This window comes from Aspergillus chevalieri, chromosome 4 (genome assembly GCF_016861735.1).
Source record: "Aspergillus chevalieri M1 DNA, chromosome 4, nearly complete sequence".
Lineage (NCBI taxonomy): Eukaryota > Fungi > Ascomycota > Eurotiomycetes > Eurotiales > Aspergillaceae > Aspergillus > Aspergillus chevalieri.
In genome coordinates this window covers 1516970-1543420 of record NC_057365.1, presented here as the reverse complement: position 1 = coordinate 1543420, position 26451 = coordinate 1516970, and the positions used below count along the sequence as shown (strand labels likewise).

General features: G+C 50.2%; 12 protein-coding genes across 12 annotated transcripts; 7 read left to right on the top strand and 5 right to left on the bottom strand.

Annotated features, from left to right (window-relative positions):
* Positions 1–68: 68 nt before the first annotated feature.
* Positions 69–1267, top strand: MNN9 (mannosyltransferase complex subunit MNN9; the record flags this gene model as incomplete). The annotated part of the gene is made up of 2 exons (XM_043278771.1): positions 69–1193; positions 1247–1267. The coding sequence occupies 2 exons, from the start codon at positions 69–71 to the stop codon at positions 1265–1267; spliced, it is 1146 nt and encodes a 381-aa protein (XP_043136517.1).
* A 319-nt stretch (positions 1268–1586) lies between these two features.
* ACHE_40558S (Zn(2+) transporter YKE4) lies at positions 1587–3013 on the bottom strand (the record flags this gene model as incomplete). The annotated part of the gene is made up of 4 exons (XM_043278770.1): positions 1587–1602; positions 1652–2597; positions 2660–2810; positions 2873–3013. The coding sequence occupies 4 exons, from the start codon at positions 3011–3013 to the stop codon at positions 1587–1589; spliced, it is 1254 nt and encodes a 417-aa protein (XP_043136516.1).
* Positions 3014–3235: 222 nt separating this feature from the next.
* On the top strand, positions 3236–4016 carry NOP16 (nucleolar protein 16; the record flags this gene model as incomplete). Its single annotated transcript, XM_043278769.1, has 2 exons — positions 3236–3366; positions 3428–4016. The coding sequence occupies 2 exons, from the start codon at positions 3236–3238 to the stop codon at positions 4014–4016; spliced, it is 720 nt and encodes a 239-aa protein (XP_043136515.1).
* A 543-nt stretch (positions 4017–4559) lies between these two features.
* On the top strand, positions 4560–6372 carry ACHE_40556A (uncharacterized protein; the record flags this gene model as incomplete). Its single annotated transcript, XM_043278768.1, has 4 exons — positions 4560–4633; positions 4692–4823; positions 4882–4925; positions 4982–6372. 4 exons carry the CDS (start codon positions 4560–4562, stop codon positions 6370–6372), a joined length of 1641 nt encoding a protein of 546 aa, XP_043136514.1.
* A 106-nt stretch (positions 6373–6478) lies between these two features.
* On the bottom strand, positions 6479–10373 carry ACHE_40555S (putative ABC bile acid transporter; the record flags this gene model as incomplete). Its single annotated transcript, XM_043278767.1, has 2 exons — positions 6479–10002; positions 10052–10373. 2 exons carry the CDS (start codon positions 10371–10373, stop codon positions 6479–6481), a joined length of 3846 nt encoding a protein of 1281 aa, XP_043136513.1.
* Positions 10374–11404: 1031 nt separating this feature from the next.
* Positions 11405–13106, bottom strand: ACHE_40554S (PEX28-32 family peroxisomal membrane protein; the record flags this gene model as incomplete). Its single annotated transcript, XM_043278766.1, has 3 exons — positions 11405–12659; positions 12722–12868; positions 12925–13106. The coding sequence occupies 3 exons, from the start codon at positions 13104–13106 to the stop codon at positions 11405–11407; spliced, it is 1584 nt and encodes a 527-aa protein (XP_043136512.1).
* A 941-nt stretch (positions 13107–14047) lies between these two features.
* ACHE_40553A (putative protein kinase) lies at positions 14048–18648 on the top strand (the record flags this gene model as incomplete). The annotated part of the gene is made up of 4 exons (XM_043278765.1): positions 14048–14153; positions 14240–14429; positions 14562–18582; positions 18637–18648. 4 exons carry the CDS (start codon positions 14048–14050, stop codon positions 18646–18648), a joined length of 4329 nt encoding a protein of 1442 aa, XP_043136511.1.
* A 1608-nt stretch (positions 18649–20256) lies between these two features.
* Positions 20257–21491, bottom strand: ACHE_40552S (NAD-dependent epimerase/dehydratase family protein; the record flags this gene model as incomplete). Its single annotated transcript, XM_043278763.1, has 4 exons — positions 20257–20401; positions 20449–20732; positions 20784–20972; positions 21036–21491. 4 exons carry the CDS (start codon positions 21489–21491, stop codon positions 20257–20259), a joined length of 1074 nt encoding a protein of 357 aa, XP_043136510.1.
* Positions 21492–21806: 315 nt separating this feature from the next.
* On the bottom strand, positions 21807–22976 carry ACHE_40551S (zinc-dependent alcohol dehydrogenase family protein; the record flags this gene model as incomplete). Its single annotated transcript, XM_043278762.1, has 3 exons — positions 21807–22279; positions 22332–22778; positions 22832–22976. The coding sequence occupies 3 exons, from the start codon at positions 22974–22976 to the stop codon at positions 21807–21809; spliced, it is 1065 nt and encodes a 354-aa protein (XP_043136509.1).
* Positions 22977–23521: 545 nt separating this feature from the next.
* Positions 23522–23686, top strand: ACHE_40550A (uncharacterized protein; the record flags this gene model as incomplete). The annotated part of the gene is made up of 1 exon (XM_043278761.1): positions 23522–23686. The coding sequence occupies one exon, from the start codon at positions 23522–23524 to the stop codon at positions 23684–23686; it is 165 nt and encodes a 54-aa protein (XP_043136508.1).
* A 188-nt stretch (positions 23687–23874) lies between these two features.
* Positions 23875–24431, top strand: ACHE_40549A (uncharacterized protein; the record flags this gene model as incomplete). Its single annotated transcript, XM_043278760.1, has 2 exons — positions 23875–24147; positions 24198–24431. The coding sequence occupies 2 exons, from the start codon at positions 23875–23877 to the stop codon at positions 24429–24431; spliced, it is 507 nt and encodes a 168-aa protein (XP_043136507.1).
* Positions 24432–25066: 635 nt separating this feature from the next.
* Positions 25067–26357, top strand: ACHE_40548A (endoplasmic reticulum-Golgi intermediate compartment family protein; the record flags this gene model as incomplete). The annotated part of the gene is made up of 3 exons (XM_043278759.1): positions 25067–25157; positions 25221–25799; positions 25855–26357. 3 exons carry the CDS (start codon positions 25067–25069, stop codon positions 26355–26357), a joined length of 1173 nt encoding a protein of 390 aa, XP_043136506.1.
* Between the last annotated feature and the right edge of the window lie 94 nt (positions 26358–26451).

Here is a 26451-nt window from a genome sequence, read left to right as displayed (position 1 = left end):
GCGAAGCCATCTACAAACCGAATCCTAATTTACACTTGTCTCGCACTTTTATCTTTCCTCCGGACACAATGGCCGTCGTGACACGCCGGCGTACAAACCCCATCACCCTAGTCCTAGCAGCTCTGCTAGCATTCGGATTCATCACTTTCCTATTCTCGCCCTCATCCTCTACACCATCGACTTCTACCGCACCAGACGACACATCTTCTCAATTACGGAAAGGAGATGCGGCTGAAAACCCGCTTTCCCCGCCCACGAAGCCGTTCCTGAGGTCACAACCCGTCCGCGATGATGGATACCGTGCTCCTCCACCTGTTGTGCACTACAACCTCAACAGTCTTACGAGCACTAGCGCTTCCGCGAAAAATGGCGAACGGGTCCTTATTCTCACGCCGCTGAGCCGGTTCTACCAGGAATACTGGGACAACGTGGTCCGGTTGAGTTACCCGCATGAGCTCGTTTCTATCGGGTTCATTGCGCCATCAACGAAAGATGGAAACGCGGCTGTTGCGGCGCTCGAAAAAGCTATCAGCAAGACGCAGTCCGGACCGGTCGACTCTCGGTTCGCGAGTATCAGCATCCTTCGGCAAGATTTCGACCCGCCGCTCACCTCGCAGGATGAGAAGGAGCGGCACAAGATGGAGAACCAGAAGGCGCGTCGCGAGTCTATGAGTCGTGCCCGAAACAGTCTTGTATTTACGACTCTCGGACCCAGCACCTCCTGGGTTCTCTGGCTGGATGCTGATATCATCGAGACACCCTCCACCCTCATCCAGGATCTGACCAGCCACAACCAGCCTATCATCGTGCCGAACTGCTACCAGCGGTACTATAACAAGGATAAGAAAAAGATGGATGCCCGGCCCTACGACTATAACTCTTGGGTGGACAGCGGGACGGCCCAGGCCCTGGCGGCGGAATTGGACCCCGACGAGATCATCCTTGAGGGATACGGCGAGATGGCTACCTATCGGACTCTGATGGCTCATCTCGCGGATGTTGAGAATCCCGATCCTGAGCGCCTTATGCCGTTGGACGGTGTTGGCGGGACGGCGTTGATGGTCAAGGCCGATGTGCACCGTGATGGTGCCATGTTCCCGGCTTTTCCGTTTTACCATTTGGTTGAGACGGAGGGCTTTGCTAAGATGGCTAAGAGATTGGGGTACTCTATTTTTGGGTTGCCCGAGTACTTTGTAAGTCCCCGTCGTTCTGACTATAGTCGTTACTTGGTGCTGACTCTTTCTAGGTATATCATTACAACGAGTGATGGTCTGAAAAAGAAGAAAAAAAAGTCCTTATACTTATAGATATCTTCCCTCTTGATTATAGACTATAGCGCAGCGCGCATATTCTTTCGAGTGATTTTGTTTTGCACTGCTTTGATTGAACATTGAACGGGACCTTGGGGTTTCGGCGTTGATTAACAACTTGGTATCATTTATCATGTTTTATTAATAGACTGCTTGATGAGACAAATGCAAATGAGGCATGAGTATTTATCATTAAATTTGGACCTAGCCTTCATATCGTCAATCGAATCTGTATGGATCGACAGTGTATGCGTTGTATGCATGACAGCGATGCAATTAATCCCAAGAGATACTGTCCAAGTCAGCACCAATTCAACCGAACCAAAAAGATGTATACTTACGCAAGCATAATCCCCGCTCCAACAGCAACAGCCAGAAACTGCACAACCGTCTTCCGGATCTCAACGGCCTTGTTTTTGCTGGTCTCCAACAACTCCGGAATAACAGACACAGTTCCAACATACAAGAACGTTCCCGCCGTAAATGGCAGCAACATATCTCCCCATGTCAAACTGGTCCCAAACAACCCAGCCGCAGCACCAGCGGCATCAGAACCTGTAGACGTAGCATCGGGACCGTGTCCACTGAACTCTTGCACTGCAATTCCGATAAGTGTACCAAGGAACGCACCGACAGCAGTAACGAACTGCGCGCCCATGGCCTTGCGTTTCGAAAAACCGGATTGCACGAGGAGAGCAAAGTCGCCAACTTCGTGTGGGATTTCGTGGAAGAAGACGGCGACGGTGGTTGTTGCGCCGATAGTGGGGGAGGCGTAGAAGGAGGAAGACATGGCGAGGCCGTCAGTGATGTTGTGGGTAAAGTCAGCAATGAGGTTTAGGTAGCCGCCCAGTTTGACGCTGGGATTAATTTCCTTCTCGTTCTTGGTGGAAGTCGAGGGCTCATGTTGTTGGGTGGTAGTAGGTTTGCGCCGCTTCAGCCCGTTGTCGCTGGTTTGCTGGGCACCGGTTGTCACGGCTTGGGATTGACTATCCCCCGCATGGCTATGGCTGCGCGAGTGGTCATGGCCTTCGCCTCCAGTCGCAATGCGCAGTGTCTTATCCATAGCCACGAACGTAAAGAAACCAACCATGATACCCACGCCCAGGAGCAGGTTCCGGTTCGGTTCGACCATGACAAATCGCACGTGCTCGGGGGAGTCCTCGCCCAGGAAGATCTCGGGAAGAAGGTGGAAGAGTGTGTCACCTAGTAGACCTCCGACAGCGAACGCGACCATGACGGAGAGAGAGGAGGGGTCGATGTTGGGTGGGCATAGGGCCAGGAGGAAGTCTAGTTACAGTTGTCAATACAGTGTGCAGGACTTGTTTGTATAGCGTCTTAGATTGACATACTTGGAGGTCCGGAGATATACAATGTTGCCAGGAGAGCATTGACGGCAGGGCTTCCGGGGAAGAGAACCGAGAAGATCTTGGAGGTTAAGCTGGTAGTTTCAGGGATAGTGGCGCGTTTATGCTCATTGAGGGCTTCCACCAGGGGGCATTTCTGTCATTCGCTTGGTTAGAATTCTCCCTTCATCCTGAAAATGCTCAAAGACAGCTCATTACCTGCAATTCCTCCTCAATCTCACCCACTGACAGTTCCCCGACTGGAACAGCATTGGCGGCCGCGAGGGCAGAGAAAACAACAACAGTAGCAATCAGCACCAGTCCTGTCCTGCGCATTGCAGGCACGAATCCAGACGCCATTGCGCGTATTAGAAGTAAGTTGAAATTCTGGTCAATACGAGAGTGAGGAAGTCGAAGATAAGAACCCCCTCGGCGATATCGGTTGTTGATCACAGTTGCAAACATGCCAAGACCAACAATGCAAACATCAAAAGTTTCGGAATCAATCGATAAGAGATCTTTTACAGGTCAAGAAAAAAGCATCGCATCCCATAACGAGCTTGTCTCAAGCAAGTTTACAAAATGACGAACATTCGACAAGCTAAGAAGAACCGGTCTTCGTTACCCAAGGCCAAGCCTAAGAGGAGTGGTGTCCTCAAGAGTGGGCGCAAGAAGGTCAATGTGCTGGGCAATTCCATCATTGCTGAGAACTGGTATTTTCTTTTCCCCCTTCCCAAGTATTTTCTAAAAATGGATGCTTACAATAAATCGCAGGGACCGCAAGCTGACCCTTACCCAAAACTACCGCCGCCTGGGTCTGGTGCACCGTCTGAACGCCCCGTCCGGTGGCAGCGAGCGCCGCGGCACAACCGCAGAAGGCTACGAGGAACAACCCGACGACCCTCTCCACATTAAGAGCAGCGCAAAAGCCACAACTAAGCAATTGGGACTTGGTGAGATTAAGGTTGAGCGCGACCCCGAAACCGGCAAGATTATCCGTGTGATTCGCCCCGACGACGAGATCGAAGTCGCCGGCCGCAAGCACAAGATTTCCAACCCGCTTAACGACCCGCTGAATGATTTGTCTGATGACGAGGGCCGGGTAACAGAGTCTGCGAAGCGGAATGATGGTTCTGTGATTGTGCAGATGCTTGAGCGCCAGGCGGTGCAGGAGGGCAAGGCGGTTGAAAGCAAGAAGCCAAGGCACTTGAGCAAGCGGGAAGAAGAGTGGGCATCGCGGTTGATCGAGAGACATGGAGATGACTATAGCGCTATGGCGCGCGATATGAAGCTGAACCCTATGCAGCAAACTGCGGGCGATTTGAAACGGCGGATTCGCAAGTTCAAGGAAAGCCAGGCGTAATCTGCTGGTTGGTGCCTTTGGCTATTTCGATGCATGTTGATGGGCGAGTTTGGCGTTTAGTCGGTTTTTTTTTTTTTTTTTTTTGGGTTCCTCCGATAAAAAAAGTTCTATAACTGGTTCTGCTCTATTCCATGCCATGTTGATATTTGCTATTAGCTGGTCCCCCCAGCAGCGCCATTAATGCACATACGTGATACTCAAGTCCGTTATCTTAACAGTCAGTCCAAGCTGAAGTACATGAAAGTTACTCGAAATTCGAAGGCTAATACACCTTCCCTTTCCTAAGTCAATGCTCCGAATGAAATTCAGGTCTGCTTCATCCGATGGTCATGTAGATATTCACTGTTACACTGGTCTACCGCTCCAATTAATGCACATAAATGCCAAAGCCATACGATCTCATCTGTTTTGTATTTATCGAGCGACTCGCGTCGCGCCTGTTATTCACCGTCTTCCAGTTGTTTATGTTTACCTTCCACCCTCAACGTCTTCTCATCTTCATCCTCTCTCCCCTCTCAAGAACTCGACCAAACCTTTACCACCATGACTCGAACCCTCTCCTTCCTCCTTTGGGTCATCCTCGCCGTTGTCCATCTTGGACAGGCGCAGGTTGGCTAGTAAGTTACTCTATACCAACTCTAGACTTTCCAGCGCTCTAACGGGACCACCCTCTAGCAACCCGAAAACAAACACCCTTCTCTGCTCGAAGCCAGGAGGACATTATTGCCTCGAAGGACCTCTGAGGAGTCCTATCATGATGTCTTGCCTGTCTAACACGGATGCTGAGATACGTTCTTGCAATATTGAGTAAGTTGAGAGATATACGTACGGTGTTTACTAGGGCACATGGCTAACCGTGGATTAGACTCTCGGAAATTCTTCCTGGGGGTTATGAAGAAACTGCTGTCTGTAAGCAGTCCACTTTCCTGCTGACTCGAACTCTTCAGCTAACAAGTACATATCAGGTTACGAATCATCTCCCAGTGCCGGCGATGCCGTCTGTGCTTTCAACGGAACAGGATACGCCTTCGACGGCTCTCGAGTCAAGCTTGACGAGACCGTTTTGTGTGATGTACCTGTCCATCTCTTATCGAAGAGAGACAGCTCACATCAAGAAGATCACGCGACGCCAACCACCACCATAACGGTCACCGTCTGGGATAGGACTCATACGCAAGTCGAGACTCAGATCTCGCCCATTGATGCTACTACGTCAGCTTATTCAAGCTCCTGGCCGGAAAATGGATATACCACGACAGTCTTGTCTGATAGTTCTAGTTTTAGCATTACGGAGTTCGAGACATCGCCAGTTGATTCTACAACGCCTATTTGCTCGAACCCGTGGCCTGAGAATGGACATATAGCAACTGCTGTCACAGTTATGCCCGGAGATCCTAGTCCTATTCCCAGCGCTAGCTCCACGGAGTCGGAGGCAGAGGATATAGACAATGAAGAAACCATGCCAGCATTCCAACCCCATATTTTCGTGGAAACTTCGATCGAGACTGAATCCCGAGACGACTCCCTATACCCTACAATCATAATGGCGATCGTAACCGAAGCACAGACCGAGACTGATTCTAGCACCATGCCAATCGACGAACTACCACTAGAAGACGAATTCGAACCGTTGATTTTCGAGCACTCCGAGTCTGAATCCGAGCGCCCTTGGATGATAGTCTCGGAGGCGGAAAGCTTTACAACGCAGTCAGGGGTGGAATTTACGGAAACTGTTCTATTGCTCACGAACAAACCCACACTAGCTCGTGGGATGGTTACGGAAACACGAACTACAACTGTTTTTGCTGACCCAGCAGCAACACAAGCAATCTTCACATCTTCCGGATCTGAATCCGAGCGCCCGTGGATCATCATTGACGAAGTAGAAAGTGTGATCACGTCGTTGGGACAGGAGCTGACAGGGACTATTTTATTGCTTGGTAATGAGCCCACGGCTGCAACTACGGCTCATGCTACAATCCAAACCAAAGCCCTGCCCCTGGTGAGCTACTCACTCCCCGACCCTAAATCCGGCGAAGATCCTTGGGTTACGTTCTCGCAAATCGAAAGCGTGGTAACTCACTCTGGTCGTGCGATGACCTTTACTGATCTGGTGCCTATCGGATCCACGACCAGAACTGCATCTCGGGAGGAAGAAATTGGAATAAGCACGAGGTCGGGAAAGCTTGTCTTGTCTTCGGTGTCTGAGACTTGGACGGGCGTTAACCTTGACAGGCCGAGTCAGACCATGGGTGCCACGGCCACGGGTGGTGCGAATGTCTTGGGCTTGAATGCGAGCCGGTTGATGCTCCTCTGGCTGATGGGAATGGCTTGGTCCTTGGTTGTTGGGGTTTGAATACGGATCAGGGTTAACTAACATACTCTCGTTTATCTCGAAAGCTTGTACAATGCACAGTCTACCTGGATAATCAAAAGTTTTATGCTAGACACAAAAACCACTCTTATACTAATCTCCTCTCCCCCACAAACCCCTGCTCAGCAACCCTCCCCCCATCCAACACAACATAATAATCCGCATCCTTAATCGCCTCCAACCTATGCGCAACCATAATAACTGTCGAATCTTTCATCTCATCTCTCAAAATCGTCTGGATCTCCAATGATGTCTCATGATCAATCGATGCCGTCGCCTCATCCAATATAACAACCGGACTCCGCCTAAGCACAGCCCTCGACAACCCAATCAGCTGCCTCTGTCCCTGACTAAGGTTCCGCCCACCAGCTTCGATATTTGTGTCTAGTGTCCAGCCGTGTCTGGCGCAGAGGCGGTGCAGGACGTCTGCGCATTCGGAGTCTGGGTAGTCGCTTGTGGGGTCGAGGTTTAGGCGGATGGTTCCGGGAAATAGGACGGGGTCTTGGGCGACGAAGGTCACACGGGTGCGGAGGGCTTGGGTGTTGACCTTTGCGATGTCGATATCGTCGATTATGATGCGGCCGGATTCGGGGCGGATTACGGATAGTAGGGAGACGGCGAGTGTGGATTTGCCGCTACCCGTGCGGCCGATTATGGCTGTTGTCGAGCTGCCTGGGATTCGGAGGGATATGTTTGACAGAGACGGGTCTAGGTGTGGTGCGTAGCGGATGGTTACATCTTCGAAGGTGATTTCGTGGCCGTATTTGGGCCAGGATGCTGGGGGTGTAATGGTTCCTGGTGTTTCTTGTTCGATATGGAGGAGTTCGTCTATGCGTTCTACGGAGACGAAGTCCATTTGCAGTTGACCGTATTGTTTGCATAGGCCGTGTGTCGATGCGACGAAATTGTTTGCTGCGATCAAAACGAATGCAGCCAGGCCGGGCGTGACATTTGTGTACAGAGCAAGCACTGTCAAGCAGAACGTGGATAGGCCTGAGAGGTTTTCGAAACGGTACATCAACCAGCTCTGCAAAGACCAGTAGAAGTGATCCATACCCTGGAAACGGTCCACGACGTCTATAACACGGTTTTGGAATCGTTCTTCCGCGTGAAAAGCACGAACCGTGGTTAGGCCATGCAGGAGCTCGCCAAAGTTTGAGATCAAAGGGCTCAGCGACACCATCTCTAATCTTCGCAGACTCTGTGATGTTGGTAAGAAGCGCAAAAAAATAACAATGAATGCGCCGGTAAGGACAAGCGAGAAGACCAGGAAGATTGGCGTCACCGATGCTATGACAACAATAGACGATATCCAAGTAATCGCTTGAAACGCAATGATTTGGAATTGCTCGCTGATATTGCCATCTACAACCCCAATGTCCGACGTAAGACGGTTCATCAAACGGCCGATAGGAGTGACATCAAAGAATCGGAATGTGGCATGGCTGACGCCCACCATCACCTGCTTGAAGAGCGTTTTTCCCGCGAAGTAGACGATGACCAGCATCAATACTTGTCCAACCAGCAGCATGAAAGCCTGAAAGGTTGTGATCAAGAAGAATGCTAGTAGCCAAGGTTTAACGTCGTCGAGGGGTGCGGGCAGTCCGTCGACGGGGTTAATTGGCAACGAATTCAGACCTTGCCACGCTTGCACGAGGGTGCGCTGATCATAGGCCTCTCCCCATTCTTTCAGAAACCAGGATTGTCCAACCGATATCAGGCGATAGATTGTCATGACAATGAGAAGAGCAATCCACCATCTATATTTGCCAGCTCTGATGTAATCCCAGTAAACCTTGGCCTTTACACCCCATTCTGCTCGATGCTCCTCTTCGATAAACTTGTCCGGAACTGCAGCTTCCGTGCCTTCCAGCTCGTCTTCGTGATGAAGCTCAGCTTCTTCATCGTCTGAGGGAGGCTGTTGAGCGACATCGTCCGTGGCAGCGGTAGAAATAGCATCCTTGTCATACACAATTGCACGTCCATCCTCGATCTCAACTATTTGAGTTGCAATATGACGAACGAGCGCAGTACGGTGCGTCACTAGCACGACCATCCGATTCTGCATCAATGGACCAGAGAAACATTTGCGAACAATCGTTTCGGCTGTACTGTGGTCCAGAGCGGAGATTGGATCATCAAGCAACAGTATCCTGGATGTACTATAGAGTGCCCGGGCAAGGGCCACACGAGCCTTCTGTCCACCCGATAAGCCAATGCCGTTCTCACCCACAAATGACAGATCGCCATGTTTGAAGCTTGAAAGATCAGGGAGCAAGGCACAGGCGTCTAGGACTCGCTTATATCGCTGTTCGTCGTAAGGAGATGAGAACAAGATGTTGTCGCGAATGCTCATGCTTTGAAGCCATGGCGTCTGGGCACAATATCCGACCATCTCATTAGGGATATGCGAATCACCACTGAATCTGTCCAGTTCTCCGAGAAACGCTTGAAGTAGTGCTGATTTTCCGGCACCAACTTTTCCAGAGACCACGGTTAGGCCGTTCGGAATGGTCAAGGAGATATCAGATAGCACAGACGACCTTTTACCCGGCCAGGCAAAGGAACATGATTCCAATTGAATCGGGGTCGAGTCGGCATGAGTTTGCGTAGGCCTGATCTCTTTGTTCGGTTCTGACATAAAGTCCTCGATTCGTTCTACCGCAATGGAAGCGTTAATCAACACCGTGATCAGACCAGGGATATCTCTAAGCCGGGTTTCCAGCATGGTAAAGAGCTGCAGCGCCGGAAAGATAATATCAACCCGTAGCGGATTTCCAGCCAATAGTGTATAGGCATACAACGCCAACACAGGGAATACACCACTGGCGAACACGTTGACAAAGCGGATAAGGATACTCCACAAGCTTGTCACAATCCGGAGATTCAGCTCAGACTGTCTGGCATCCATGACTTGATTAAGCCAATGGTTTTGCCATCCATACCAGCGTAGATGACGTAGAGCTTCCACGAACTGGGAGGAGATCTGTAGTCGCACATCTGTCGCTGCTCTCCTGACACGCTCCCATCGAAGAAGAGTCCGAGTAATGATTGCATTGATTCCCTGCGCAACGAGGACTGCTAGAATTCCCAAGAAGCATGATGGTCCAAACAATTTCCACACGAGGATGACAGCGATCAAAAGTCCCAGGGGCTTGTCAACCAATGAGTCAATCTCCCAGAATCTCTGGGCCACTTCGTAAGCGTCCCCACGTAGCAGGTTGAATATCTTTCCGATAGAGGCTGCCTCTTTGGTATTCTCATGGGTTTCACGACCCCAAGGAATGAGTCCGCATAATTTTCTCTTCTTAGCGTTCTGTGATTCCGTATCCTCGTCGTGATCATCACCATGAGGCTTGCCGTGTTCATTATCAATTCGAACGCCAAAGATATTCTTCCTTGACAGGGCCTTCTCATAGATCATCATGATAATCTCGCCTCTGCTTCTTTCATAACATCTTCTGCCATACCAGAGAAGTAGGACCTGGAATTGCGTGGCAACAAAACGAACAACGAGTGACAGGAAAGCATAAGTCAAGGCCACGCTTTTCGGGGCCGCGACATCATTCATTGCCTGTAATAGCTGCTGCAACAATACCGGAGTCGAAAAGTCTATGAGAGCATTAATACTGGCTCAACTAGGGTGCATAGAATGACATACCGCAAAGCATCTGCACGATGGCAATAGCAGTGATTATAAACACATCAATGCCATTCGCATGCAGTAAGCGACCAATAACGGAACCTCGAAGCCGGCGGAACCTATCATGTAGTCTCCGATGTTGAAATTCAAATCCAAGGAGCCAAACATCATCTTCTTGGAGTTGTCGCTTTTTCCCTGTCGATATCAATGGGGCCATCCACGAGACAGTAAGGAACTGCCATAGTCGCAACTTGTCCTCTGGGCTGCGGAACTTGCTAGATGGTTGCTGGCCCACTGCAGCAATATCGATGCATGGAAGAGCGGGTGCTCGTAGTGGCATTAGAAGGATAACTAGACAACCCAACACAGCGGCACTGGCTGCAATATAGTGGGAAATCAATTTGAATTTTGGATATGCCTCGAGACTGAGAATGATGGAGAGTTCCACGGCAAATGCTGTGATGAAAAATGCAAGTATCGAAGTAGGACATGACCTTGGATGATTAGTCGCAATTGAGAGAGTAGCAGCTGTCTATATTTTTTGTTAATTGTTGGGCCTGTGGTAGAATCGATGGCAGATATACTTACCCATGAGATAGTCAGTATGATAGCAGCTGAATCCAGCCCGGGAGGGACCAATTGAGCTATCTGAGTTGCGAGCCCAATAGTAGAGACAGCCAACAGGCATAGGGCCCAACCCAAGCGTCGTTTTGCTCCTTGTAGTGAAGACGGACGACTGTCCAGGGGATATTCCGCAACAAACGGTGTCGTCCATTTTGGCCTCCATCTACGCAAGTAATAGTCCAGCACATGACTGAATCCGATAATGAGTACTATAGCACCTGGGATGGCAGAGATATATGGCATCACACATGGTGATAACCGGGCCTTGGTTGAGTCCTAGACGGCCGTTAACTAACGGTCCATAGTAGACCTGACCGACAACATGGAGGTATCTGCACATACCCATATCGGATGACAAGAGATTGGATATCCATTTTGTTGATTTGAGTGCATTGAGCCACTTTGACTGACCAAGTCCAATTGTAGCTTTTGATGGCTTGACATGGTCGAGGTTGAATGTTCGCAGCGGAGCTTAGCTTATCGGGAACCAGGCGGACATCAGGTTCGGGTTCCACTGACTTGGGATCATTTCAGCAAGCCTGCAAGTGGTATACGGTATGCATTCGAATGGAAATATCTTGTAGGAACTGTTTTGGAGAATAGCCAACGGGCTTGACTCGTTCAAAAGACAATAATTTTGTCACATGTCACGTGTTATACGAGAGGCGGTCGCACTAAAGACATGTTGTCCATGGTTGAGCTATATGTACATCCCACGAGGGTACTCGGTATTATTATTTACAATTGTCACTTCCCACCATCTTCTACGCTAACCCGGTGCACAATACGAACCCATCTTCGTCTTCGCCATTCGCCAATCCCGTAGGACCCTACGCTTCCTTCCTCCCAATCTGGTGCCTTTTGACCGTTTCGCTTGTGCGGTGGATTCTTTCTCTTCTCTCCGTTTGAAATTGGCGTTGGGTCGTTATCATAAGTAGATGATCCATCACGATTGGTTTTCATAGGCAGATCCCACACCCAGCCTCCAACCTCGCTGGACCCTGCACCGTCTGCTTCACTTCCGGGAATCTCAAATCCGACACCAGTGATCATACGCTCGACAACCCACTCACGACAATCCAGATCCAATTCCCACTTTTTGTTTTTCCAGCCCCAGCCAGAGGGTGGTTGCACGTCTTCAAAGAATCGACATCCCCGAGGGCGATCCCCTGCGATGCGGGCAGGAGAAAGTGGATCATGGGGAACGGGACTGAAGAGGAAAGGCTCCCAACGTGATTCAGCATACGGCTCGGGGGACCAATACTGGAGCTCAAAGATCTCCACCTCGCGCTCTTCCGTATATGAATCCAAGGAGATCTCAGCCAATGGTCCCAGGGCAGACATGGTTGCGTATGGACTCGATGGTAAGGAAATCCCAAGCAGGTCCTGCGCCTCTTTTTCTAACATCGTGGGCTCTCCTGTTGTCTCATTAAGGAAGTCGTTCACAAGATTCCGGAAGAAGTCCTGGATGCCTGGGTGATTGGATAGAACGATCGCGTTGCCTCCCGCGAGGATAATGTATCTCCAGGGAAGAAGGTGCGCTGCTGGGAATAAAAGCACCGCTGTAACAGATAATAAGAGGAACATTACTGAAGCCAGTTTCTCGTTGGAGAAGTCCGTGACAGGAGCGAACATGGAGATTATTCCATCGTGCAGATCAGAGAAATCGGCCATGCAGTTCTGCAGATCACGCAGGTTGCGAAAGAAATCTTTGGAGGTCTCGGATGCCGGCTCTATTGTCTTCGGAGGAGCTAGCGCAGGGCCTTCGTAGGAGTAGTACGGTGTAGTGCTGGACGTGGACGAGGAGGGGGGCGGAGGATGGCGAGCGAGGAAAGCAGGCACCATGACATAGACAAGAATCGCAGCAATAGGGAGAATCGCGAGGATGTGTGGATCGAGACAGACGAAGGAGTAGACGACGAGGAAGGAAATGGTATGGGAGGCTTTGCGCCAGTTGAGTAAACGCTCGATTTGGTTCTGGAGGGAGAATACTATGCCGATTCTGGGCAGTGTCAGTTATGCTCTCTTCCACCGACCACTTCCTGATATCAAATTAATACTTGCCTTGCATTAAACCGACGGAAGTTGTTTGTCATCAAAGGTAAGCTAAAGGCAGGTCGCTTGGGGTCGACAGCTGCGGTGGACTTGTCTCCTGATGGTACAGGTTCATTGTCGCCGTCTCCCTCTACCGGGAACATCTGCTGGAGAAATCTTGACTTGTGAGCTTAGGAAGCGGGTGGTACCGCGAAAGAGATCCGTTGACATACTTGGTAAACAGTCGATCTTGTATGGAACGCCCGGAGGTGGACCCGGATCTCTTATGCCTGTGCTGCGCGTTATTCGTAGTAGAGCTGGTGGTGCTGTTCACGCTCCCTGCTCGACTCCGGGGAGAAATGACGGGAATTGGTTCATTGCGATTGACGACAGCATTGGCAGTGTGGTCCTCCATGATGGCTCATAGTAATGATGAATTGAATAAAGACAGAAACGACATTCTCGGAGAACGAGGTGAGCGAGTCACATGCTGGAGCGGGGACCGAGTGATGGAACGTTTGGGAAAACGGTAGTTTGCAATGTTTGTATCATAGAGCTTGTTTGCATTAAGATCGCCGACTAGTCCGGAAAGGGCTAGAACCTTACACTCGGTACAATACCGTATCAACGCTGATTGCAGCACATATCAATCCTAAAGGGGCACGCAGATGAACTGGTATCATCTGGTATCATAATACTCTACAGAAAGGAAATGAGCCATCATATACACAACAAGCATAAAATTGTAGCAGATGAAATGATACATATATAAGTACTCAGATACTCGTATACTGGCATAGTATCTCAGGAGACTCCCTGTTTGTGACGCCAAGCCAGCAACACTAAGAGAGATCTTGCCTGCTCCGAGCAGAGTTTCTTCCTCAACTCTCTTTCTCTGGCCGACTTGGAAAAATAAAAAGTCCCCTATAGGGGGTTACTGCATCAACCACTCGACAGTGTCCCTTGTTGTACTGCTGGAGGACTCGTTTCTCGTTGATTTCTATTCCTTGAGTATTGACCATCTCAACAAAAGCTCAACCCTCTCCCCTTCTGTCGCCTATAATCCCCGCAATGGACCGTTAACGACGGTGTGGTCGGGTCGCGCGACGGTGTCATGGTCAAGACGTCTTGTTATCTGTTTGGACACAATCCTTTTATACGACCTCTTCTCCTATACGACTTGTCCTTCTCCTGAATGGACTGCCATTGCAATTGGTCTGCGGTTTTCATCGAGTTTTCGACTGTCTCCTTTGTCCTTCGCCAGTTCCACCTCATCTCGCCCCCTCCTGACCGCGTCGATACTGGACCTCTTATAAAAGATTCATTAAAAAATAGCGAAACGAAAGGGATTCAACGATGCCGGCATCAGTACCGTCCCAGCAAACGCCTGGGAAAGATTCGTCAGGTTGGGTTCAATCCCGGAGCTCCAATCCGTCTCGAGACGATGACTCGAGCTCTGGAGGTATGGTGATACAACGCTGTGATCAGTGATGCCATAGGGCAGAAAAACTAACAGATGGCTAACGGTTCTGTTTTCAATCTTGACAGTTGAAGCTCCATCTTCCCGCAGACGATTACACAAGCCCGTTTCGGAAGCTAATCTACAATCCGAAGCTTCCCACCAGCCCTCTAAAAGTATCACCGGGTCGCGTTTTGGTGCCATGGCCAAGAGGAGGCTGTCCATTCGCGATCAGAAGGCGCCTCAGGGTCCGCGACCGCAGGAATCCTCGCAAAGAAGGTAGGACATTGGCCGTGTCGAGTTTTGCTTGGTCAATCATGCTTGATTCGAGCGTCGCCTTGTCTATTCGACTGCAGAAATTACCAATGGAGGGCTGAGTCTTTTTCAGCTAACATCTACTTGCTCCTCTAGTAACTTATCCGGCTCATTCTACCACTCCGGGGATTCCTCAATCGACTCAATAAGCGATCGCCATAACCATCTCAACAATTCGCGCGTTAACATCCGATCGGCCAGCATGGTGAACCTCTCGAATATCGATTACAACCAAACGCCTCCCGAAAATGCAGACTTCCTAGCACCGGTCAACTTCGACGATCTACACAATAGTATCGTGGCGGAGCCAAGCTTGAACCACTTCCCCATGCCCGGAAACGGAGGCGCTGAAAATCAGCCTCCGGAATTCCCTTCGACCAATCCCTGGGCAGCAGTCACCAACGATGAGAATGATGCGTCGGGGCGGACACGGAGCGGTTCTATTCGGCGGAAAAGCGAGGTACCTCGTCTAGTTGGATCAAACCTGCCGGCGGATTCTGCGCGCCCGTCGACTTCTGGCAACCCTCGGACTCGTCGTTCGAGTCTTATTCAAGCCACAAGTGCCAGTAGTGCAACTTCACGGGCGCCGCGTAAATCTGTTGGGACGGGTTCTTATCCTTCAGGTGTTGCTACCAGGCGTCAGAGTTTATCGGCTCGCAAAGCCAGTGCTGCCGATCAGCAAAACGGCCTCCTTCAGCCTCGAGGACAGAACCTCGACCCGAACCGGACCAGTGACGAATCAAAGCTTCCGACGCATTCGCGGACGATAAAAGCCAAGTCACTTCAACCCCCGACGAGAGAACCTCGCGAAAATTACTTGTCGACCACCACGGCGGTCGACCATACCCGATCCTCTTCGACCAATGCTGTCCGGACGCCGATGAAAAACCAACTTACTGGGCCGGCTCCGACAACCCCGTCCTCATCCAACAAAAGAGTTTCTGTCATGCCGCACCATGTCACTGGTCTTGGGGCTCGCACGATAAGCCCTACCGACGCACGACGGTTACAACGGATGTCAGCAGCTCCTCAAGTGCCTCCAGTACCCTACACTCCTCCGACCCAAACCGATCCCGTTCCGGTTCGGCCACGCTCGTGTGTCCAATCTCCATCATACATCCCGCGAAAGAGTGTCACCCCTTCGTCGACCAGAACAACACCCGATCCAAACAGGAAGTCCTACACATCTGGGTTGTCCTTGACACCCAACACTGCCAATTCTGCTAGGAACTTGGCAAGTTCTGTACAAACAAGGCTGTCGCAAACTCCGTCTTCGTCCTCTCGGCTCCCGACACCCAAGCCCCGCGTGGAACATGTGGTTGCCGATGAAGAAGAGGTGCCGCCAGTACCCGCGATTCCAAAAGCGTTCGAGTCCCCCAAGGGCGAGGAGGAGCAACCGATTTTCCCCACGTCACGCAAATCGAGCTTGGCGGTGGACCCCTCCCGTCCCAAGTCCAAGCGTGATTCCGATTTGGACACCAATCACACCGGTGATGATTCGTCCGAACGCTCTGGCGGAAGTGCTATGAAGACTCCCGAGGCCAAGCCCAGGGCCCCGGTGGGCGTTTCGAAGAAGAGCCTGCAACCGTTGAAGTTACCGCCTCTCAACCTACTCCCTCTTGGCACACCAATGGCGACCAAGATTGAAGCACTGAAGGATCGAGAGGAGGAAGGGGCTCGTAAAGCCCATACGCCTTCCGCACAACTTCTGCCGAAGACACCAAGCACACCGATGACCGCTTCGAAAGCGAACTTTTTCCAAGCCCGCGATGAAGACGATGTGGGCATGCCTCTGACTCAAGCTAGGAGCAGCACATCGCATTTTGTGGTGAGCTCAGGCACATCGGGCCTCAGGACAGCTAGCAGCTCCAGCGCACTTGCATCGTTCGATAGTACTCCCAGCGCCAACAGGGCCACTTCGCCTTACGTTTCCTACGCTCTTCCCAAGAGCAACAGCGACTATAACTACCTCCGGAGCAATGCCGGCGGAGACTATTCTCAAAAGGCACCCCAAACTCCGAAATTGACCAGTTCTCGTCCTCAGACGCAAACACCCGTTATCTCTTCGAATGGCGAGCGTATCAGTCAAATCTCGACTCCGTCTGAACCTGAGAATGCCGGCCAGCCGACCCCGTCTTTCCGGAGCAAGCTGCACTTGACGCGGATGCGTAGCAACTCCAAGTCGCAGCAACCAGATGCGAACGGTGACCCCGTCAAGCACGACAAGATGCCACCTCCCAAGATCCCAAGCTCTTCAACTTGGAACAACTTGTCATCGGTCCGATCCAGGAGCCCGACCCTTAAACCTGGCTATCTTCAATCTCGAAGGCAGGCATCTATATCCAGTGGAAACCTGCCCACGGCGAGAAAGCCCAGTTTCAGTAGTGAGCAGAGTCTTGCGCTGGAGCCAAGTCCTTCGAATGATTCTGACAAGAGTGATGCGAACTCGACTCGTTCTGGTACCTCAATTCTGTCGCCCGTTCACAAGATCATAAACTCCGCAAGGTCAAGCGCAGCAAGCAACCAACGGACCGTGGATCCCAACGTTGATCCGGATGCCGTTGCGGGTGATGAGGAAATGAGACGACTTGGTAGCAAGCGCAAGGACTTTGAGTCTGCTGCACGAGAACTGGATGACTTGCGTCGCAAGGCAGGACCAAAGGAGCGCGTCAGTCCAGCACAAGCGCTGCGGATGGCGAACTTGAACATCTTTGAACGCGGCGAAATTATCGACTTCAAGGACATCTTCTTCTGCGGGACTCAGAATGCGAAGAAACATGTCGGTGATCTGCACGCCCAGGCGGCTAATTTCGGCTATGATGATGACCGCGGTGACTACAATATCGTCATTGGGGATCATCTAGCATACCGATACGAAGTCATTGATGTCCTCGGTAAGGGAAGTTTCGGTCAGGTAGTGAGGTGTGTTGATCACAAAACTGGTGGCTTGGTTGCCGTGAAGATCATCCGCAACAAGAAGAGGTTCCATCAGCAAGCATTGATCGAGGTCAACCTTCTCCAGAAATTAAAGGAATGGGATCCGCACCGTCGTCACAGTGTGGTCAACTTCACCCAGAGCTTCTACTTCAGAGGCCATCTCTGCATATCAACAGAGCTTTTGGGCATGAACCTCTACGAGTTCATCAAAGCCCACGACTTCAAAGGATTCTCGTTGAAGCTCATTCGTCGTTTCACGAAACAAATGCTCAGCACGTTGGTCCTGTTGCACGCCAAGAAGGTTATTCATTGCGATCTGAAACCGGAAAATATTCTCCTGGTCCACCCGTTGAGCTCAGAGATTCGGTCCATCGATTTCGGATCAAGTTGTTTCGAGAACGAAAAGGTATACACTTATATCCAGAGTCGTTTCTACCGTTCGCCTGAAGTCATCCTGGGTATGTCCTACGGTATGCCTATCGATATGTGGAGTGTTGGCTGTATATTGGCTGAGCTATACACTGGTTACCCGCTATTCCCCGGAGAGAACGAACAGGAGCAGCTTGCATGCATCATGGAGATCTTTGGACCTCCGGAAAAGCATCTCATCGAGAAGAGCACACGGAAGAAGCTATTCTTCGACTCTATGGGCAAGCCAAGGTTGACCGTTTCTTCCAAGGGCCGGCGACGCCGGCCAAGCTCCAAGGACCTTCGACAGGTCCTGAGGTGTGATGACGAAGCCTTCCTCGACTTCCTCTGCCGGTGTCTGCGCTGGGACCCCGCTCGTCGTCTTAACCCTCATGATGCCCTTCGGCACGAGTTCATCACGGGCGTTAAATTGCCCGCGCGTTCCAGGACGTACACGGCCACGAGCTCGCCAGGAAAACGGGTCGCTACCGGGCCGCTCCCGTCTACCGGAAGGCCACTTCCGGAACCACCTGCGACCAGCATGAAGAATGGCAGCTTTGTCCGCAGCCGGGATGTTTCGGGTAACTCACCCGTGAAGCCGCACTTGGCGAAACGGCATCCTACTGTGAGTGGTTCGCAACCATCGACTCCCGGAAAGCGGACGATGAGTACAAATGTTACGTCTACGCCTTCGTCAGCGCTGCCACGGGTTGCGGCTAGAAGTATAAGTGGGAAACCGGACCTCGCCACGGCGGCGGCAGCCACCAGCTTGGTAAGTAAACAAATATCAGGGTGCGGTGATGAAATTTGCTAACTGATGTTCTAGAGGACCAAATGATGTGCCAATACATGGCTTCACCTTTTTCTATGTTTTACCTTCTCGTCCATTTACTTATTGTAATAGTACATTTTGTGTGTGTGAAGGTTTCATCATCATTATTGGAGTTGCATTATGACTGACTTTGAATTTGATTCGAATCAAGTGGTCGACGAGGCGGAAGCATTCATTCATTCAATTTTATACCCGTGTCTGAACATCTGCATGCTTTTCTTTTTGCTGTTGCTGTTGCTGTTGTTTTTTTGCTTTTGCCTAGATGATTTGCGTTTTGCTTTACAACCCATCTGTTTTCTGCGATATTATTGTTATTATGAAAGCCCCATATCCCATATTTGCATGTCTGTTTACCCATCGTCTGTCCTTCATTTCATCTCATCTATGATCAGACTCGGGCATGTACGGGACTCGATGTTCCCTGCCCTGATAAAAATCTGTACATTTATATTCTTTCCTTTCTCATTCACATGGTTTGGCTGCGGCTGGTACATGCATTCTTGTGACTGGGGTGGTGTTTCTGCGAATTGAGGTTCTACGCTCATGAAATCAGGTTTCTATTATTCTGCTGTACAGTTAGCTTGCAGAACAGCAGTAGATTATATATGCATTGATGTATTTTAGTCTACCAAGGACTCCAATATATCGATTACATCTCTCGCGTCTAGAGTGTCTATTTCATTCCCCCATGAACCTCCCAAACATGCCCATTAACAAACGAACTCCCCTCCCCAAAGAAAGACAACCACATCTGCAACCTCCTCCGCCCTCACCAACCACCCCAACGTAATCCCCTCTACATCTTTCCCCATCCTCACATTACCCTCCACATTCCCAGCAAAGGTCGGCGTATCAGTCGGCCCCGGCACAACGGCGTTCACTCAGATCCCCTTCGGCCCTAACTCCGCCGCTAGGGTCTTTGTAAGCCCTATGATCCCGGATCTTGTCGCGCAGTAGACGGAGTATCCTGCGATACCTTGGAGGCCGCAGATACTGGGAACGTTTACGATTGCGGAGCCGAGTTGCATGCAGGGAATGCAGGCGCGGGTTGCATTAAATGTGCCGCGGAGGTTTGTGTCGATGAGCTTTGTGAAGTAGTTTTCTGTTGTGTCTGTTATAAAGATTGTGGTTGGGTTTATACCAGCGCAGTTAAAGAGATAATCGAGGGAATTGATCTGCTTAGCGATGAGACTGGTACATTCTGTGGGAGATAAGACATCGAGATTGCTGTAATTGTGTTTTGGTTTCGTTCTTGTTGGCTAGAGTTCATTTATGAGTTGCATTAGGGAGTGTCAGTTTATGTCAGAGGAATGAAATCGCTCCAAAGGAATGGAGTTTGTACCTGTTGTTTTCTGTAGATATGGATGAGTTATATGTTAAGGTGAAGGCTACTGTAGTGAGGTGCTATGGTACTGACCTGATTCCACTACAGGCTCCTGTAATGAGGATTATCTGGGGTTGATCGACTAACACCCCAGACAGTAATATCAAACGCTGAAGTGGATTTGAATTGCTGTACATATTTTCATTCGTTATGCATTCAGCAACAATTCTACCAGGACTTGGTCAAGCACCATCTTATCACCCGCTGCTCGTTATATACACACTCCGCCATTACCGGATGGTTGCCCTTGAATCATCAACCTCCAAGCTCCTCAGAATCAGGTCAACCTCTGCATCTGCCTCTTCGAGTATGTGCTCTGGTGGATACTGCGGCTCCCATCCGATCTGGTGGCCATGTACCGCCGTAAAGGTACACCTGATTCCTATTAGCATTCGCTTGAGACAAAAGAATAGACTACCTACTTCCCACCTAGCTGCACAGGAACAGCAGACGGCGCTACCTCGAGCGCATCAGCCATTTTTACCAGGCCGGGTCCGTCCGCCTGTTCGACCTTCTCGTCATCCACAACACCACGCTTTGCGAGGGCTTTGGCGATAGCACTGTAGATATCGTTCCAAGGTACACTACCAGAAGCGGCAAGGAAAAAACCATTCTTGTTATGCCCGATGTCGTTACCTAGCAGAATATGGCGCAGGATCTGCAAGTAGAGAGTGGTGGTATCGACTATGTGGCAGACGGGCCAAGTCTGTGGTGCATTAGCATGGATTGTGGATAGATAAAGGGGATATATGCTAACCGGATTGTCGAGATCAACCTTGTACACTCGTCGTGCCTTCTTTGCAGCTTTGACAATTGCAACATCCTGAATCGAAGTGCGGTTGCCGAATCCCTCTCCTTCACCGTAGACGATACATGGAGCAAAAATATAACTTCGTACTCCGTATCGCTCGGCAGTGTCAATCACCGTGACATTCGTTCTGACGGCCTAATCGTCACGAATTATATCAGCACCTAACCTATCCCATCCGTAACTTGAAACATTCCATACCTGAGAAAAGAAATCATGCGGTGAAACAGCAGTCTTCTGAATATCATACAGCTTCGGATCAGTATCAAGCAACGGCCCATCGAAATAAATCCCCGCATGTCGACTAAAATGCTTTGCTCCTGCAGTGTGCAGAAAATGCACCTCCTCCCCTGTCTGCTTCTTCACCTCCCCTAAAGCCTTGATCAAAACCTTCTGATGCGTATCCCAATATGCATCGATCAGGAAATAGATCACAGTGATCTTTTTGTCAATGATCGCTCGAGTAACATGCTCATGATTGCTGATGTTGCAGATTAGCGTCTCCGCGCCGTACTGCTTCACCTTCTGTGCTTGCTCTTCTGTCCGGACGAGGGCGTAGAGGGTGTTGTATGGAGGTAGATTGGCACTTTTCCAGCGTGCGAGGACAGTGCCGCCTAGGTAGCCGGAGCCGCCGGTGATCAGGATGTTGCGAGACATGTTTGCATTGAATATAGTTGATTGTGGCGGTTGGATCTAAGACGGTATATATATTCAAGTCTGCTATGACCTCACTTGTTCTCCAAATATTATACATTTGTAATTCCGTGCGATGTGCTTTGTAATTTACATTCTATACCATCCGGGAAGTGTCCGGACCGGACAGATTTTGGTCCGATTTGGATCTTTCACTTTGACATTCCAGAAGCTCAGATTAATCATTTTGTGATCTGCGCCTTGGAAGGTGGAGATAATGGCCAGTTAAGGGTAATTTTAACATCTGCATCTGCATCGAGGGCCATCACTATGTACTATTTAACTCGATACCTGAATAACAACCTTCCCAAAATGCGATCCACTCTCCAAATACTTCAGAGCATCCTTCGCTTCCTCAAACGAGAAAGTCTTACAGATAACAGGATGGATCTCATGCTTCTCAACAAACCTCACCATCTCCTCAAACCGATCCGTAGACCCAACAATAATACCCTTCAAAGTAAGCACCTTGCTTATGGCGAGGATATTCACATTCGGCTGGTCGCCACCAGCTTGCGCCTTGCCGGAAGTGTACCCAATGCAGTTGATCAAGCCGTTGTATGCGGCACAGTTAAAGCTCTTGCTGAGGGTTTTGGAACCGCCGACTTCGAGGATGATGTCTGCGCCGTGGCCGTTTGTGACTTTCATGACTTCCTTTTCCCAGTCGGGGGTTTTGCGGTAGTTGATGGTGAAGTCTGCGCCGAGAGCTTTGGCTTTGGCCAGTTTGTCGTCAGAGGAGGAAGTAATGATCACTTTGTGGTCAGTCAAGAGTAGAAAATGAAGAGGGACATAATGAACGCTCACCTTTTGCGCCGGATGCCTTCGCAAGCTGCAATCCCGCAATACTGACTCCTCCCGTACCTTGTAGCAGGATGTATTCATCCCTACCACCACTCTGGCCAAGCGGACGCATCCCGTTGATACTCATCCATGCGGTGACACCTGCGATTGTGAGAGTACTAGCCTCTTGGTCTGACATGTACTCAGGTGCCTTGATCAAAGCATGCTCAGGGAACACCCGGTGCGTCGTAAGCACACCAGGCTGTGGGAGTCCAAGGCCGCTGGAAAGTGCTTTTTCACTGAGCAGACCAGTTTGATGGTCTGGTATGAAGGTTGAAAGCACGCGGTCTCCGACTTTCCACTTCGTAGTACCACTTCCCACGCTTTGGATTATGCCGCACATGTCCGAGCAGGGGACAATGGTGGAGCCCTGATTGATGGATTGGTGATGGGTGTACTCGCCGCATATTACTGCGTGGATTAGTGTACAGATCTCTTGCCAATTGGGAGTTACGGATTCATACCTTCCATGTCACGGTAGTTTAGGGATACGGTTTTGATTTGCACTAGGACCTCTCCCTGTCCGGGAGAGGGCATCGGTGCATCGACTTTCTTCAGGCCATCAAGGCCATCGAAGTTGGAAACGAATTGCTGAATTGAGGGTGCCATTGCAAGGTTTTCAGTGATAAGCAAAAAAGGCCAATTGAAACATTCACACCAAAACAAATATTCTAGAAGGCTAGATATCGCATGATGACATATTCTGTTGGAGGTGTTGGAGGTGTTGGAGGGTGGTAATTGACCATTCCGGACCTGATTTGTCATCCGTCTCAGACACCTCCAACTCGAGGTCTTTTGTTCTCCTGGAGACACTTTATTGCATTATCAATGTAGTGGGTTTGAAGAAGAAGAATAAGCTCGAAAGTGGCTTTAATCATAAATTAAGCACAGTCTTATAGGGTTGGAGGTGCTGTCCCCATTACTGACAATATCATGAAGTATATATTTCCAAACCTTCCAGACTGCTGGAGTTGGTAGCTAGCTCCAAACATTGAGCTCTGGGATATATAAGTATAAATATTTCAACCTCAAGGTTCTGAGCAGTATCTTTTCTCATCCATCATTCTATTCTTGACCACTTACCATTATAACCATGACGAAGCTCTTTATGCCTCTCCGAATCGGGAATGTAGCGCTCGCCCCACCGCGTCGTTATGGCCCCATTGACCCGTCTCCGCGCCGATGACAAACACGTCCAGCTCTCAATGGCAACCAAGTACTACTGCCAGCGCGCCTCCGACCCTGGAACCCTAATCATTGCGGAATCATCGCTGATCTCTCCGAGTCATGGCGGAGTTCCCAACGCCCCAGGGATGTAGAACGATGAACAAATCGCGGGATGGAAGAAGGTAGTCGGCGCGGTACACGCTCGAGGCTGCTTTATATTCTGTCAGCTCCTCGCTCCTGACCGTGCTGCCGATGTTACCACGTGCAAAAAGAGGCTGGTCATGGGTTGTTGTCTTCCAGCCATGTTCCGCTGTCTGATGCTGCAGCAATCCCGGAGGCCATGACAGCGAGCCAGATTAAGTCCGCTGTTGTGGATTATACCAAAGCTGCCCAGAACACTATCTGTGCAGGCTTTGACGGCGTCGAGATCTACGGCGCCAACGGGTATCTCTTGGACCAATTCCTCCAAGACACATGCAACTGCAGAAACAACGAATATGGTAGGAGCGCCGAAAACGGTGCACGGTTTGCTATCAAGCTGTCAGTTCAATTTCAAACGCCATCGGACCGGAGAAACTTGGTTATCATATCAGTCCCTGGAGCAGCTTCCAGGGTATGCGGATGTTCCACCCAGTGCCACAATTCTCATACTTGGTTGAAAAGCCCCGGGATCTGAAGCTGGGGTATCTCCATGTGATCGAGTCGCGAGTTACGAAAAACGTGGACATTGAGAAGATAGAGGGGATCGAATTCGCCTGGGATATCTGGGGGAAGTGTTCTCCGGCCCTGGTTGCTGGTGGATATACTCCGGAGAATGCCAAGCACGCTATTGATAAGGACTATGCGAATAATTTAAGTCGCGGTCGTGTTTGGCAGACACTTCCTGGCGAATCCTAATTTACCTTTCCCTATTCAACACGGCATTCCGTTGACCAAGTATGACAGGACCAGCTTTTATACCCCGAAGACAGCCACAGGATACGTCGACTATCCTTTCAGCACTGAGTTTCTGGCGAAGCGCAAGAATTGATATCCGCTCATCTTGTGTAGTTACTTGTTGATCTTTTTTTGTCGATAGATAGGGGGTTGGCAGTGAGGTTCATTCCTCCGATCAATATAATGAATCAAAAGACTGAAAAGCCATACTGCTCCACTTTATCCTGATAATGAGTGTTATAGTCTCTTGCGAATTTTTAGTTCTCCGATCCGACCAATACAAGCAGGATGGAATATTAACCGGCCGATTAAGACACGTAGAATACCGATTTTACAAGAATTCTCCAATTGAAATTAATGCTACGGAGTACATTCTGCATGTAATTAGGGCAACCTAATCTAATCTAATCAAAGGCGGAAACGACTACTTGGCCTCAACTCCGCCTTGTTTGTTTCGCTGACACCCCTCCCTTCCTTAGAGCTCTGGCTCCATCGCTCTTTCCTGTGTAAATCTTATTCACGCTCTTTTTTCTGTGCAATTCGATTCATGTCTTAATTGCGACCCAACATTCGCTTACCTGCGGTACTGATTCGGGATGAACGGGTTCTCGGCGCACGGCCTGGACGAAGATGCGTTCGGGGAGAAGTCGGACTTGAAGGGGAGCCTGAGGACGTTTGATGCATTTCGTATGTCTTTCTACGACTCAAATCGTATGATGCGATCCAATTGATACAGACTAACGGCACCAGCCAAAACAAAGGCGTCCTATACAGCCCCCTCCCGCCGCGGCGGCCAATGGACCGTCCTAATCCTCGCCATCTGCACCGTTCTCTCCTTCTCCGAACTCCGCACCTGGTTCAAAGGCACCGAAAACCACCACTTCAGCGTCGAAAAGGGTGTTTCGCACGAACTCCAGCTCAACCTCGACATGGTCGTCAAGATGCCCTGCGACACGCTGCGCGTGAACATCCAGGACGCGGCGGGCGACCGTATTCTTGCTGGCGAGTTACTCAAGAGGGAAGATACGAGCTGGAAGTTGTGGATGGATAAGCGGAATGGCGGGGCGGGTATTTATCAAACGTTGAGTCAGGAAGATAACGAGCGGTTGGAGGCGCAAGAGGAGGATGCGCATGTGCATCATGTGCTTGGGGAAGTGAGGAGGAATCCAAGAAAGAAGTTTGCGAAAGGGCCAAGGTTGAGGTGGGGTGAGAAGCCCGATTCGTGTCGCATTTATGGCAGTCTCGAGGGCAATAAGGTGCAGGGGGATTTCCATATCACAGCCCGGGGTCATGGGTATCAGGAGTTTGCGCCGCATTTAGATCACAGCAGTACGTCTACCCCCAATCACTTGGTCTTCTCTTTACATTTGACTGACTGACGCAGCCTTCAACTTCACGCACATGATCACCGAACTTTCCTTCGGCCCTCACTACCCCACAATCCTCAACCCCCTCGACAAAACCATCGCCTCCACCGAATCCCACTATTACAAATACCAATACTTCCTCTCCGTCGTCCCCACCATTTACTCCAAGGGTGCCCGCGCCGTCGACAGCACCCTCAGCGGAAACCCCTCCCACAGCAACAGGAACCTGATCTTCACGAACCAATACGGAGCAACCAGCCAGTCCGACGCTATTCCCGAGAACCCGTTCTACGTGCCGGGCATCTACTTCAAGTATAACATCGAACCGATTATGTTGCTGATTAGTGAGGAGAGGAGTAGCTTTCTGTCGTTGTTGATTAGGTTGGTTAACACCGTGTCTGGAGTCATGGTTACTGGGGGTTGGGTTTATCAACTTTCGGGGTGGGTTATTGAATTGGTTAGGAAGAGGCGGGGTGGTGTGTCGGAAGGTGTATTGACAGGGAAGCATGTGGATGATTAGTCTGTTTCCTAGTCTTTCCATTGAAGGTTGAGTTTCATACAATCACATTTCAAGGATGTAAGATATCAGCATGCCGTTCGTACTGCGCTGGCCC